At 49.3% G+C, this 14,057-nt stretch overlaps 1 protein-coding gene across 2 annotated transcripts in view; it reads right to left on the reverse strand.

The window, feature by feature from the left end:
* Window positions 1–364: 364 nt before the first annotated feature.
* The window catches only part of cd276 (CD276 molecule), a 65,900-nt gene continuing 52,207 nt past the window's right edge, over window positions 365–14,057 (reverse strand). Inside the window, exons 7-8 of one of the 2 annotated variants that reach the window (XM_030376522.1) lie at window positions 8,796–8,834; window positions 365–1,288 (exon numbers count right to left, since the gene is read on the reverse strand). In XM_030376522.1, coding sequence (XP_030232382.1) covers window positions 8,797–8,834 — 38 coding nt within the window. In that variant the 3' untranslated portion in view covers window positions 365–1,288; window position 8,796. The remainder of the gene's footprint in view (window positions 1,289–8,795; window positions 8,835–14,057) is intronic. The other variant, XM_030376521.1, reaches the window with a different exon arrangement.

The raw sequence follows: 14,057 nt of genomic DNA on the forward strand, positions 1-14,057 counted from the left end.
GGGAAGGGGGAGGAGGTGTGTGTGTGCGTGTGCGTGTGTGTGCGCGTGCGTGTGTGTGGCGTGGAAGGCAGCGATATCCTGTGCAACGGAAACAAACATAGAGAAACTTTCCATTATTCTTAAGGAGTAAGTTGCTTCGGTTGACCGCGTCTCGGCAGAACTGCAACAGCATAACTAGGGGCCGTGAAACACTCCTCGCTTCATTTGCATGGAAAATGAAATATTTTTGTTCTTCTTTTATTATTCTGACCATAATTTGATGTTTCGTCACAAACAACAAATCCTGTGTGACTAAGTGGAGCTTGCCAGAGTGTAAAAACAAAGTGTGCCGTGGAAATGGCACATCAAATGAGGAAGGACCAGGCGGTGTTACCTTGTCTTTTTAATGCAAATAGGCACTATTATTTTAGAGAAATAATAACAGTCTTTGACATGTACATGACGTTTAGGCACTTGGCATTGTTCAGTTACTACCATGACGCATAACAACAACCTCTAAGTTGATAAAAACATCCCAACGTGGACACATAACCAACAACACCGTTCCTAAAAAAAACAACACTTCTTACACACAGCGCTGGCAGCTCAGTGGAGAAAGACACGCATCTCATGCAACATTCGCAATTTCGCTAGCGGTCTGCCGGCAGTCCTACACTAATTCCCTCAAGTTATCGAGCACGGCGGGCGAAGGCGCACACTGACAGCTTCAAGTTACTTGGGCGACAGAAGCTAATTAGCCGCCGCGGGAGTAATGGCGGAGAAGCGCTCCGTTACCGGCGGAGACGTTCGTGACGGCCGCCAAGGCCCGGGTCATCATCCTTCATGCTCCTCGTTTCCTATTAAGCAGGGGGAAGTCAAGCACATGCCACATCACACACTTACAGAGAGCCATGTCTGAACCGGGGAGGCAAGAAGTAGTGCCCGCCCGATCCAGTTTGAATCCAGATCCAAAGAGAGTTTGTCTTTGGTGCGTTGCGTCGCACACAAGACGTTTGACCTCCCTGTTTGTTTCGGGGAGGCGGCGCACATTGATCGATCGACGGACAGGGGGAGGGATGTAATGCTACTACGACAAATTATAAAATGATTGTTACAAATTCTGTGTTCTGTGTTTTGGGAATCCAAGGGGTAAGTCTCTGACGGCGATACCATGATGGAGTCTCTCCTGCCCAGCGAGGCTTTGACATGGTGGGAGAGACCGGGGGGGGAGACGGTGTCCAAGGGGATTGACAGGATGGGAGGGATTAGTCTCCAGACTCATCTGCTTCCTGTCCTCTTGGACCACATCCTGGAAACAGGAAGTTACATGTAAGACTAATGACTGCATACAGTTCTCAACAACTCACAACATTGTTGTCATTGTTTGAGGCAAACAATGAAGATACAATTTCACTATTTGTTCATACAGCAGCTGGTTTTATAGAGATTTACAGGGATTTAGATCATGAGGTAGAGGCTAGGCTAGTCTTAACAATGCATATGGGTGGGCTGTGACCTTATTTGAACTTTGACCTAAAGGTCAAACAGCATAAACACTAGGCTATTGGACCACACCTAAGGACTAATATATCATATTCAATAATAATATAATATATGATATATTATAATATAAATATATATTATTATAATTGATTCAATCAATAAAAATATTAACATAATTGTAATAATGTAAGCTGCATCAATAAGCATAAAGCTGTTCCAAAAAAACCTGAAACTTTGCAGGAGGAGAAAACAAGTAAATTAAAAGCTAAGTTCATTCGTCATCGTTACATGGACACTTAATTATCGCACAGGCGAGGGGAGGTATTCCTCGTGATTAGGAAGTCCTTCTTCATTTAGCTTCGCTACTTCTTTTCTCCCTACACGCACCTTTTACCAAACCTACTGCCTCCCTCACCCCTGCTCCCCGGAGACTGTGGCAAACAGTGAAATAAATGGATCTCACAGCGTCATTAAACCTGCCCAAATCACCACGGAACAGATTGGAATGATGCCACGCATGGGGCTCACACACTTGATGACTTGAAAGGTTATTTAGTTGCCTATATGCTCGGCGGTTCAGTTTACATACTTAATTTGAGTCAATTACTTGTGTTTCGAATCAAAGGGACGTTTTTTAACGGAAATAACCGACGAGTTGTTGCAGGCTTTCCAAGGAGAACATTTTGCCGGTGCTGTTGTACGTTTCGAAGCTGATTGATATTGGCTTTGTAATTAGGTCATTTGTAAGTGTAATTGTGTAACCCAAAATATAAACATGGAGATGGATTTTTCTCCATGCTCGACTGCATAGGACAAATGTAGATAATTGATAATATTGTATAAAGTTTGTGACTTTGCCCCGCTCGTTAAATGTTAATTTAACTTAAACATAAATAAGATTCATATCTCTCACATGTGAGGGCGCACGCATTCTCGTTAAACGTTCTTCAGCACATCAAGACGGAAAATAAGTGCTATCTTGCCATTTGTTTCAATTTAATTATTTGATCATTTTAATTTCATTAAGATTAGCACCCTGTTTGAAAACTCTCATTAACTGTGTGATCTTAATTGATTCAAATCGGCATTCCTGAGAGGGACTGTGGCAGAAACGTGCACTCCCAAACCACGTGCTCGGCCTCACTGAGTCGGGGAGAATAAAGCCTGACTACACCTGAACGTATGACCCCCCCACCCCCCCCCCCTTCCATTTTAAATAACGTCCTGGGCCGGCATAATCACAATTTGTATTTTTCTAATTGGCAATCAAAAGAAAACTCCAAGCACAAAAGTATATTTTCTCCGCTATCCATCAGAGAATCTAAATCTGTGCAGGCCAGCATGTCCTCTTTAAAGACGGGGGGACTCACGCTGGCTGATTCATTTGCAGCCCATAGCGGCGATTGCACACTAATTCTCTCTTGGCTCTTGGAAGGCGCTGTGCGCTACAAAAGACGCAGTGGCCAACTAAATCCTTTCTAACGAACAGCGATACATTCAAACCAAATTATTTTCGTATCTGCATTGCAATGAAAGGCCATACATCATACTCATCCTTGGGTGCATTCTTTTATCATCTGGAAAGTATGTATAAATATTTACAAGATTGTACCCAAATATGCCCAGTGACAAAACCACAAAACGAACAACTTTTAAAAGGCTAAATCCATCTCAAATAATACAAAGTACACCATGGGGGGAAGCCCGGCATGTTAATGTTAACTCTGGTTAACGCGGTCTGCGGCCTCAACTCTGCTACATTTAAAATCCATTACAGGGTTATCAGCCAAGCAAAGCGTGAAGAACGGTGCAAGGGCAATTAGCCGACGCATGAAACAGATTCACACATGTGATGGCGATGTCGACTCGTTGGGAGACATTAACAATTCAAAGCGGCGGCTGACAGACGGAGGGGACCGCCGCCGCCGCCGCCGCCACCGCCGCCGTGCTATAATTACGGCCACCAGGAAGTAGGCCACCAGAGCATTGTGAAGGATCCCTCATTCTGCTTAGCGCCGCATGCATTAATAACACCGGAGCACCGGAGTCAACCTGGCCTCGCTGTTTGGATGTACCCGCGCACTCCTGTGTGGCGGCGACGTGTTAAAGGTCGCCCGCCTGAACTTCCCTGAAGTAGTGAGGCACAGGGAGACTAAATACGAGGGATTCATAGGTGCTCTCTCGCATGCACACACACACACACACACACACACACACACACACACACACACACACACACACACACACACACACACACACACACACACACACACACACACACACACACACACACAAAATGTGTGCATTGAGCCATGCTAAGATGTGCAATGAGCTTAACCAGGTTTGTACAATGTTTGTACAGCCAGTTTGACTAAAGACCCGGCCTCATTGATGCTGATTCGTTTAAACTTCTGCTACAGCTACCCCTAGCTTCCACACTGCCCACTCCTTCTCTATCACCTCCTGCGAACGAAAACGCCCGTATGTGGAAGGACGACAAGAATGAGTGGTGGGTGTACCTGTATTACCTTAGGCCCTGGCCACACGCACACCCACACACAACCATGAGCCCGGTGTAGCAGCATGCGTTGTTGTAGCATACATAAATCCTACTCTTTTATCGCCCCCCCCCCCCCCCCCCCCCCCCCCACGGTGTGTGTGTGTTTGTGTGTGTGTGTGTGTGTCAGGTAACTGGTGGTGCCCCCTGCCGCCCCCCTCGCCCTCCCTCCCCCGCGGTGTTAATTATACCACTAGTTCCCCCGCCCCCAGAGCCAGGTCGGGATGTGAAAGTGCATTAATCTTGATTCTCCTCTGTGATACAAAGGACCGTTTGAAGACTAGGGGGGTGGGCCCTGGAGGAGGGGGTGGGCCCTGGAGGGGGGGGGGGGGGGGGTGAGCCCTGTAGGGGGGGTTGGGCCAGGAGGGGGGGGGGTGGGCCCTGGAGGTGGGGTTGGCAACGTGAAGTGCGGAGCGAAGGGAGGCTCAGTCAGGTCTCTTGGTAGACCCCGCCTCGCCAGCCTCTACGACAGCCTTCCCCGTCCTCGTCCAAGTGTTATAATGTGGGTTTACAGCGCGCGCACACACACACACACACACACACACACACACACACACACACACACACACACACACACACACACACACACACACACACACACACACACACACACACACACACACAGGCATACAAACGTGTCACCACATTGGTGATCACAAGCCCATGTGGTGACATCCATGCTGAATGCAACGCAAGGTCGTCTCACTCATTCATTCTGTACAGGTAGCCATGTCCCTTCAGCCTACCAAGGCGTGATTTCAGCAGAGGACATCATCCAAAGCAACGTACAGGTAGGCGTTAGAAATCTTGTTCAAGGACGCCCAGCCGATGGCCATAGGGATCCAACGCAGTCGACACTTTAAGGCGCGATGATGGGGAGGACTTCATATTATTACTGTTACGTTGCTGTGTTATAGACTGTCGGGCCACTAAACACTTTAGAAGCAGGGCAAGCATTAGGACAAACTTTGTGAGAACAACTTTATTGCCTTGCTTACACCCGATAGCTGGCTCAAAGAACGATGTATCTGTCTGAACATCGAGAGCTGCTGTTATACTCAAGGGACATGAAATCCCGTTCGAGACAGACCCAGACAACACCGGATCATTTCCGAGTATTTAATCCTTCTCTCAACATTTGATCCCGTTCTTCCCATTCATTATCTCGTTTAGTTTCACAGCGAAAGCACAACTCCAACAATAGTTTAGAGGCAGCGCATGAATTACGCCTTAATTGCAAAACATTATTCAGGTAGCTGCGCACAAAGATGTTCCCTCTCAATAGCAAACAGATTATGCACATCCCAACCGGTATGAACCCGCTCCGATTGACTCCCGCTGAGCCATCTGTAATTCACCTGATGTGCAGAACAAACTAGATTTGCTCTGGCTTTCATTAGATCTCCGCAATTAGTTTGCAAAGTAACAAACATATCCATATTCACCATTAACAAGGTTGCCTATTATCATGCATATATATTCATATCTATTCATGTATTCTCATGTCAATATTGCGATAGCACTGGAGCAATGTTTGCTTTGCTGGATATAAGGATGAGTACCGTTAAATCTAGAAGGTTTGTTGACATGGTTGATGAGGACAGCAGAGCTATGTGTCTCATACCGCTTGGATTGAGGCAATAGTTAATCAGAACCGCCTTTCCATATCGAGGAAACAAAGAGGTTAAGTGCAGCTGAAGGAACAACGGTCAGCGCAAATATATATTTTTTGGTTGATTTTTGCCTTTTTATGCTTTATTATAGAGTGAGATAGCGAGGAAGCTATGGGAGATGGAAGGGAGGACATGCAGCAGATGGCCACGGGCAGGATTCGAACCCGGGTCGCTGCCATCAGGACTGGGCCTATATGGTACACGCTCTACCCAGTAAGCCGTCGGTCAGTGTGAATATGAGCGGTTGGTCCACCTGCCCTGGTGAACTTAAGTCAAGTCCAACCGTTTAAAAGCCATGCCGCTATCTGACGGTGAACAGAGTTCAACCGCTCATGTGCCAACCACACACACACGCCCCGCTGCTTAATAAGGTCGTTGCCGTGGCCATCGCTCACCCTCTTGATTCCTCTCTGTTATTAATCACTGTTTAATGTTCATGCTTCATGAACATGGAACCCCCCCCACCCCTCCCCTGCAGTCCCAGCTACACTGAAGGCTGTGTGTGCTTCTAGAGGATTCTGTTCAGAATTCATAAAAATAAATTACATAAATATGGATATCATGGGTATCATCTATATCTTTTTTATTTGATATTATCTGTTAAGTCAAGTTTTTTTAGGATTTATGTTTCAAAATATATGCAACGGGGATAGCTAGGCGGCCCTGTGTACCAAGAGACCTCAAGTGTGTGCAATGGGTATACTGTACATGGAGAATACATTTGCGTGTTTGATTTTCCATGTGAACACATGTTTACACACACACACACACACACGTTTACACACACACACACACACACACACACACACACACACACACACACACACACACACACACACACACACACACACGCACACACACACACACACTTATATTTTATCTGCGTTATGAGTAATCTATGGAAGTTAATTGAGCCCACGGGCGACGGTTTCAAGGAAGGTTTCGGTTTTTTTTTTTCACGCGGGCCGTCAGACGTCGACAGCGTCTCTGAGCGCGGCGCTCTGTGGGGAGGAGGGCTCGTCTCCTCGCTGTACATCAGCTGTCATTGATCAGTGATTCTGGCCCCCAGCTGCAGCTCAGATATCACCACTATTCATGTCATGGAAATCATGGAAATTTAGGAAGAAAAATAAAACCCGACTGAAGTAAACCGGCAAGCCAGCACAGCATTTTACTTGTTATATTTCTTACGCTTGCATATATTTTTACACCGGACAGCGCTGTTTGACTCGTATGGATGCCTGCTTATCGCCGTGGCGACGCATCACACCTGTCAGCGGGTGTTGACATCGATGGAGGACGGTTGTTCATGTAAAAGCATATTCTGTAATTGTCCTCTTCCGGAACGCACCGCCGCTCGCCGCACCTCGCAAGCACCTCAGAGGAGGGCCGTGTGGGCCGGCCAATGAGACGAGAGGGGTGTAAGAACGCAGATCAATGGCCGAGACAAACGCATCAATAACGCAGGAGGCTGAGTTGGCGGACCTCCCATCACCCCCCCCCCCCCCCCCCCCCCCCCCCACGGAGTAACCCCGGGCGTAAGTGTCCTGTCTGACATCATCAGCATCGAGCCTGCCCCCCCAACGCCGACGGGGAAGTGAGTGACCTGAAGAGACCACAGACACACACTCTCTCATACACGCACACACGCACGCACTCCTCCGTTTATCTCACTGCACGTCATCTCTCTCCGCTAACTCAGAAGGTCAGGGGACTCGCTGTCGAGACCCACATACGTGCTCACATGCATGCGCGCACACACATGCACGCACACACACACACACACACCGTCTCCTAGTATCAAGACGCTCATCCAAAGACGTTGGATCCACATTGTTTAGCATTTAGCCATTCGCACATCTTTCATTTTATGAATTCTGACTTTTCTCCTCATGTTAATTGTCTGCAGTAGGCCCGTAAAGCTCTTTGGAGAGGTGCTCAACTGAAGGTAATTGTTATACCGGGGTAAAATAATGTTTGTCTCAAGGGTTTACAAGAAAAACTAATTGAAAATGTAATCTTTGCAAACTGGCCATGGGATCAGCGGTACCATACATAACAACGCCTCCCAAATGAATTGAAACGACCTTGCCCGGACCGCGCTGTCCCTCTGAATGTTCAATCAAACACAAACTACCACGGCTACCTTAAAAGTGTATTGTCAAACTTTAAATGAAGGCTCCCAAGTAGCACAACCAGTACGTTGTTGTTGTGGCCCACAACAACAAGGTAAGAACATACTGATTGCCTGGTGAACTCTAGTGGTTCCAGGAGTTGGGACTCCAGCCTGCCCACTCTGCCTCACTTCAGTCGGTCTCTGGTTCCCTGACCGCGGGCAGAAGGTCGGGGAACGTTTAGCAACAACCAGCCACTCCACCGGGCCAGCCTCACTCAGCATATAAATAAATGATGTGCTGCTTATTGTTGACCGCCATGCAATCTGCAGCAAGCCACCAGCGATGTCACGGCGACAATAGGAGCTGGAGCACAGAGTTGCACACAACATTTAGAGTGCATTAAACATAAAGGGGGGGGGGGGGGGGGGGCACGAGCATCACTGAAACGAGTTAATTAAATGCAATGACTTACGTTATTAAATAAGATATGCTGCACTCTGCATGAATAAGCTGATCAATACTAAAACTGCCACAGAAATATTAGAATAATTGATCCGGGGTGATTCAGCAGTGAGCCACTGGCAGAGACCCCAGCAGAGAGGGGCGCCCAGGAGAAGGTCAGTAGATAGATACCGTAGTCAAGACAAATGTCCTCTCCGACTCCCGGTTCCGGGACGTTATGTTGGCCGGTTATGGAGAATTGCACTGTCTCCCCCCCCCCCCCCCCCAAGCCCCATCTTCCTTATTCTCCTCCTCTTCCTCCTCCTCTCACTCTGCATGCTTCAAGACGTACGGTTCGCTCCCCCAATCAGGGCTTGATTTAAAAAAGCAGACATAGTCACACCACTGACACAGGGACACACACGTGCACCCAGTGTAAACACACACGCACACGCACACACACACACACACACACGCACACACACACACCACACACACACACACACACAAAGAGATCCTCCTCACCTTAGCTCGGTGGACTTTCGCTTTTCAGAGGCATCATGGCTGAAATGAGGACAAAACAAACGAGATGGATGAGAAAACATATGTTTCTGCAAATCATAATGATGTTATGGACACACACACACACACACACACACACACACACACACACACACACACACACACACACACACACACACACAGACACCCCTTAGACGTTCTATTTATATTGGAGTGTGCGTTGGCAATCTGCTTCAATATTACCGTGTCCCCACCCCCCCCCCATCCTCCGTCTCCTTGCCTCGTGTCGGAGCCAACCTTGCCGTGGCTAACGGGAGGCAGAGGGCACACAGAGTTATTTAATTAGTCACAGCAGCTGAGTGCTCATGGGGAACCGAGGTGTGCTCTGCCGACCAGAGTGGGGGGGTGGGGGGGGGGGCCTTCCCACCTGGTGTTCCAGGTACGGGGGAGGGCAGTGGTTCGGAGAGCCGGTACCAACGCCGTCTCCCCCGTCTTCCCGACGGTGTGGCCCCAGCGGTCCCGGGGGGGGTCCGCAGGGGCCAGATGACGGTGGTTACGGAGCCCAAATGGCCCCTGGATCCTCCTTCTTCGCAGTGGAAGAGCGCCAGCATGCGTCTCAGGAGGTAGTCGGCTGATAACTGGAAGGACGCCAGCCTTAAAAAAGGTTCGATCCCCGGCTCCTCTTGAGCGTCGAGGTGTCCCTGAGCAAGACGCCAAACCCTAGCTGCTCCCGACGAGCTGGCTGTCGCCTGGGTTGGTTGACACCGCCGCCGGTGTGGGAATGTGTGCATGGACGGGTGGGTATGAGGCAATACTGTAAAGCGCTTTGAGTGGCTGTTGGTTAGAAAAGCGCTGTATAAATGCAGTCCATTTACCGTTGAACAGGAGAAAACCTGTGAGATGTTGTTGGCTTTCCACCAGATGCAACAAAATGCAGCAAGGGAGGAAGGAAGGAAGGAAGGAATGAAGGAGAAGACAACGCTCCTCGACACATTAGCGTTCCCCACGCGAGAGGAGCGAGCGGAGACAGGTGACAACGTCTTAATGACTTGGACTTCAGCTCCTCTGCGGGTTCTCTGCGGGCTTCTCTGGTGAGATGTGATGGGAGGAAAAAAGGTGCTACGCTAGTAGCGTAATGTGTGACTAGCGTAGCATGTGCGCCACCTGATAAATGCGAGCGCCACAACACTGGGGAGCGGAGCGCAGGGAGCCACTTTAATTAGGCTCTTGAAGTTACAGCGTGACCCGTATCTCCTAATGAAGGCATCATGACTGCTCTATTTACATATCTTTAGGCGCTAATGTGTGACCGTTGGGAGAGACCCGGGGCTTGAGGAGAAGCAAGCAGGAGCTGGAGCGATGGAGACAGCGGACCTGGCCGGCCCGGCACAGCGAGGCAGCCTCTTGTCTTATTCGTGGGTAAGTATGGGTGTGGTGAATGCAATGTGCAACGCTGGACTGGGCCTGTGCGATTAATCAAAATGTTACCGCGATTAAAATACATAAATATGCGTTTGTATATTTATATTATTCATTAAATGTCTTGTAGACATTTTTTTTTGGTGAGATATGCTGAAAAGTTCAAGTTCATGTTTTAAACAAAAAATAATCGTTTGAATAATTGTGATTTCAATATTGACCATAATCGAGCAGACCTACGTTGGACAGGGTTGCCATTTTGTGTCTGAAGGCTTGGATCTGCACATCAAACACGTGTTTCGTTCTAGAATCAGGTTTGCTCTGATCAAACCGGCGCTTTCTTCTCCCTGTCAAAATGCTTAAAACAATTGTGATCTCAAGGCTCCCGAGTACAAATTGGTGGAATTCCAAATCCATGCAAAGATCAGGTTTCCATGGTTGTGCGGCGGACAACAATTACTAACCGCGTTCTCTACGGCGGCATGAACAGATGTGAAAAACACCTGACTTACTAAGCCGCGTGCATAAGCAGAACGCATGAATCACCCTAGCACAGTACATCACCAGGGACGCATCGTAGAGGGTACTTCCTAAAGCAACGTTCCTGTATTCCCCCGTGGGTCTGGGAGTCGTTCTCCAAGGGGGACATCACCACGAGGGGATCTCTAACAGCCGGGGGAGGGGGGCTTGTGAGGGCGCCGTGCGGCAGACAGACACACAGACACGTCTGCCACGGTAACGAGCACAGCGGTGACTTTGAGTCTGGAACAGCTGTCCTTGTCGCGGGGCCCGTCCACGTGTTAAGAGTCACCTTACAAACGCCTCCCCCCCCAGCCCCCCGTCACCGCTCATACAATCACCGGGACGTTTAGGACAATGAGCTATTGGGCTTGACGCCTTAATACGGGGCCGGGGCGACTGCCATCAATCCTCCAGCGGTGGCCTTGTCCCGGAGGGGGGGGGGGGATTTGAGGTGGTGTGAGAAGGTGGCGGAGACTGGAGGGTCGTGGCGGCTGGGGCTCCGGTTCCATTAGCATCAAGGCGCGTGATATGCCACCCTCGCTGCGCCTCGCCTCAGCAATCAGGGGTTAATTCGGCACAGTGGTGGAGCCGTTCCTTCCAACACTTTCGCTGCCTCTTGTTTTGTTTTTTTTTAGAGCCAGGGACTTTTCATATATTTACTGTGTGTCTAAAGATGCTTTTTTTTTTGGGTTGCTGTGAAAGAACTGGGTCATCGAAAAACACTCCCCTCTTCTTCTTCCAGGGGCTGGTTGCTAGGGCCCGGCTCCTGGGCCCCGGGGGGGGCGGAGCCAGGGCCGGCACGCTCTGTGTGTGTGTGTGTGTGTGTGTGTGTGTGTGTGTGTGTGTGTGTGTGTGTGTGTGTGTGTGTGAGAGGAGGGAGGGAATGTGTGTGTGTGTGTGTGTGTGTGTGTGTGTGTGTGTGTGTGTGTGTGTGTGTGTGTGTGTGTGTGTGTGTGTGTGTGTGTGTGTGTGTGCGTATGTGTTTATGGTAGGGGAGGTAGGGAATGTGTGTGTGTGTGTGTGCGCGTGTGGTAAAGAAGGGAGGGAATGTGTGTGTTTGTGTGTGCATGTGTTTATGGTAGGGGAGGGAGGGAATGTGTGTGTGTGTGTGTGTGTGTGTGTGTGTGTGTGTGTGTGTGTGTGTGTGTGTGTGTGTGTGTGTGTGTGTGTGTGTGTGTGTGTGTGTGTGTGTGTGTGTGTGAGGTAGAGGTGGGAGAGAGGGTAGTCGGATTACTGCAGCCCCCCTAAACTGCGAGTCATGCCTGGATTACTAAACTAATTTCTGAGAGAAGGTGGGGAGGTGAAGGCATTTCTGTGTGTGTGTGTGTGTGTGTGTGTGTGTGTGTGTGTTAGTGTGTGTGTGTGTGTGTGTGTCTGTGTGTGTGTGTCGCAGAGGGCTACAATCGCATACATGCAAGATAGTGGTCCTTTGCACTTGCATTTGCACTTGCTCAGGAAGGTTGGTATCTATGGGGATATATGGTGATTTATAGTGATATAAGGGGATATAAGGGGATATAAGCGGATATATGGAGATATATAGAGAATATAGAGATATATGGTGATATCAGTGAATGTATGGAGAATTTATGGGGATATAAGGGGATATATGGAGATATGTAGACATAAATTGGGAAATATGGTGATATAAGTGGATATATGGGGAATATAAAGAGGTATATTCGGATATATGGTGATACAAGTGGATATATGGGGATATGTGATGATAAATTATCATATATGGTGGTATAAGGGGATACATGGTGATATATGGTGATATATGGGGATATAAGGGGATATATGTGGATATAAGAGGATATATGGGGGTATAAGGGGATATATGTGGAAAACATCCGATATCTCAGATATGATATAGCCGTCTCAAGATCCTTTCCGCTTGGCCATCTGCAAACCAACCCCCTTATTTAGGTGCTGCTGTTTGTTACAGGCACACAGCAGGGCTGTGCTGTAAAGGCAGGGGAGCGAGGCTCCATTCAAACGAATGGGCCCAGGTCCCCAGTTATCACTGGTTATTGTTCCAATCAGGCCGGCTTTGAAAGGGAAGGCGCGCTCCTCCGGACAGCTCATTAAGATAACACGTAGCCGCGGCCTCCACATCACTCCGGGTTTATTAAAGTGCTCCTCATTTCGCCGTCTTTGTCTCCGGCTGCAACCTCCGTCTTTGTCAGCAGCAATTGGAGCCAGATGGCACAACAAAGCTGAATGTCTGGAGCTTAAAGAGTAATCTCTGATGACAAGGGCAATAGCTCAACTTCACCACCTCCATAAACACCGTCTCCACCTGCACCAGCCAGGTGTGTGGACTACCGTGGGGGACTCGCCGGTGCCATCCCCACCAGCCTGACTTGACTCTCTCTCCTTTGACGTAATGCAGCGCAGTGAGGCCGGGCAGAGAATGAGTTCACCGAGGGTCGTGCCGTGTGTTTCACTGAGACTTGGCGGCATGGAAATATTCCCGACTCCTCAGTTACCATCGGCAGCTCTCCGACTGGGCAGAAAGAAATGGCACCCAACGTGGCCAGAGGAAAGGCTGTGGACTTGCTGTTTTCATTTACAACAGATGGTGCCACCGGGGTCATCGTGTGACTAAGCGTGTCTGCAGCCCGGACATTGAGCCATAAGCCGCGGGGCTCCGTCCATACTCCCTAACCCAAGGGGTTCACGTGTTCCGCTCTGGTCGCCCGTTCATGTGACTGCATGTGACGTCGCAAACTAGCTGTCACTCCAGACTCCAGACTATGCACCCTGAAGCCTTCGGGGCGATGACTCTGGCTCTGTGGTAGTCGGATGCACCAGGCACGGTGAAGAGACGGAGTACAGGGCTCTGGTGCACAGCTTCAACGCTTTAAACTGCGAGTAGACCTTTGGAGATTTGGGACTCCTGCTGCACCCCTCTTCCTCCTGGGAGTGAATGTAGTTGTTGTTCAGGTCTACAAGTAGCTCGGGGTCCACTTGGACCACCGGCTCCACTGCACGGTGAACTCCAACACGGTTCTCAAGAAGGGCCAGAGCAGACTCTGCTTCCTGAGGAAAACACCAGTCCTTCAGGCCCTGCGGCGGATGTCCATTCTGTGGTAGCCAGCACCCCTCTTCTACACTGAAATGTTTTGGGGAAGCAGCATGATAGAGACTCCGACACACTGAACAAACCGATCAGGAAGGCCGGTCCTGTTGTGAAGGTGGGTCCCCCGTGTCGCCGTCACAGAGAAGAGGAGGCTGTCTACTCTATTCTAGACCACGACGCTGTAGAGGAATATGCTAAGCAACAGACTCCTGGCAGTAGGGGGTGTGAGGGAGCGCCAC

The sequence above is a fragment of the Gadus morhua genome, chromosome 14 (genome assembly GCF_902167405.1).
Source record: "Gadus morhua chromosome 14, gadMor3.0, whole genome shotgun sequence".
Classification (NCBI taxonomy): Eukaryota; Metazoa; Chordata; class Actinopteri; order Gadiformes; family Gadidae; genus Gadus; species Gadus morhua.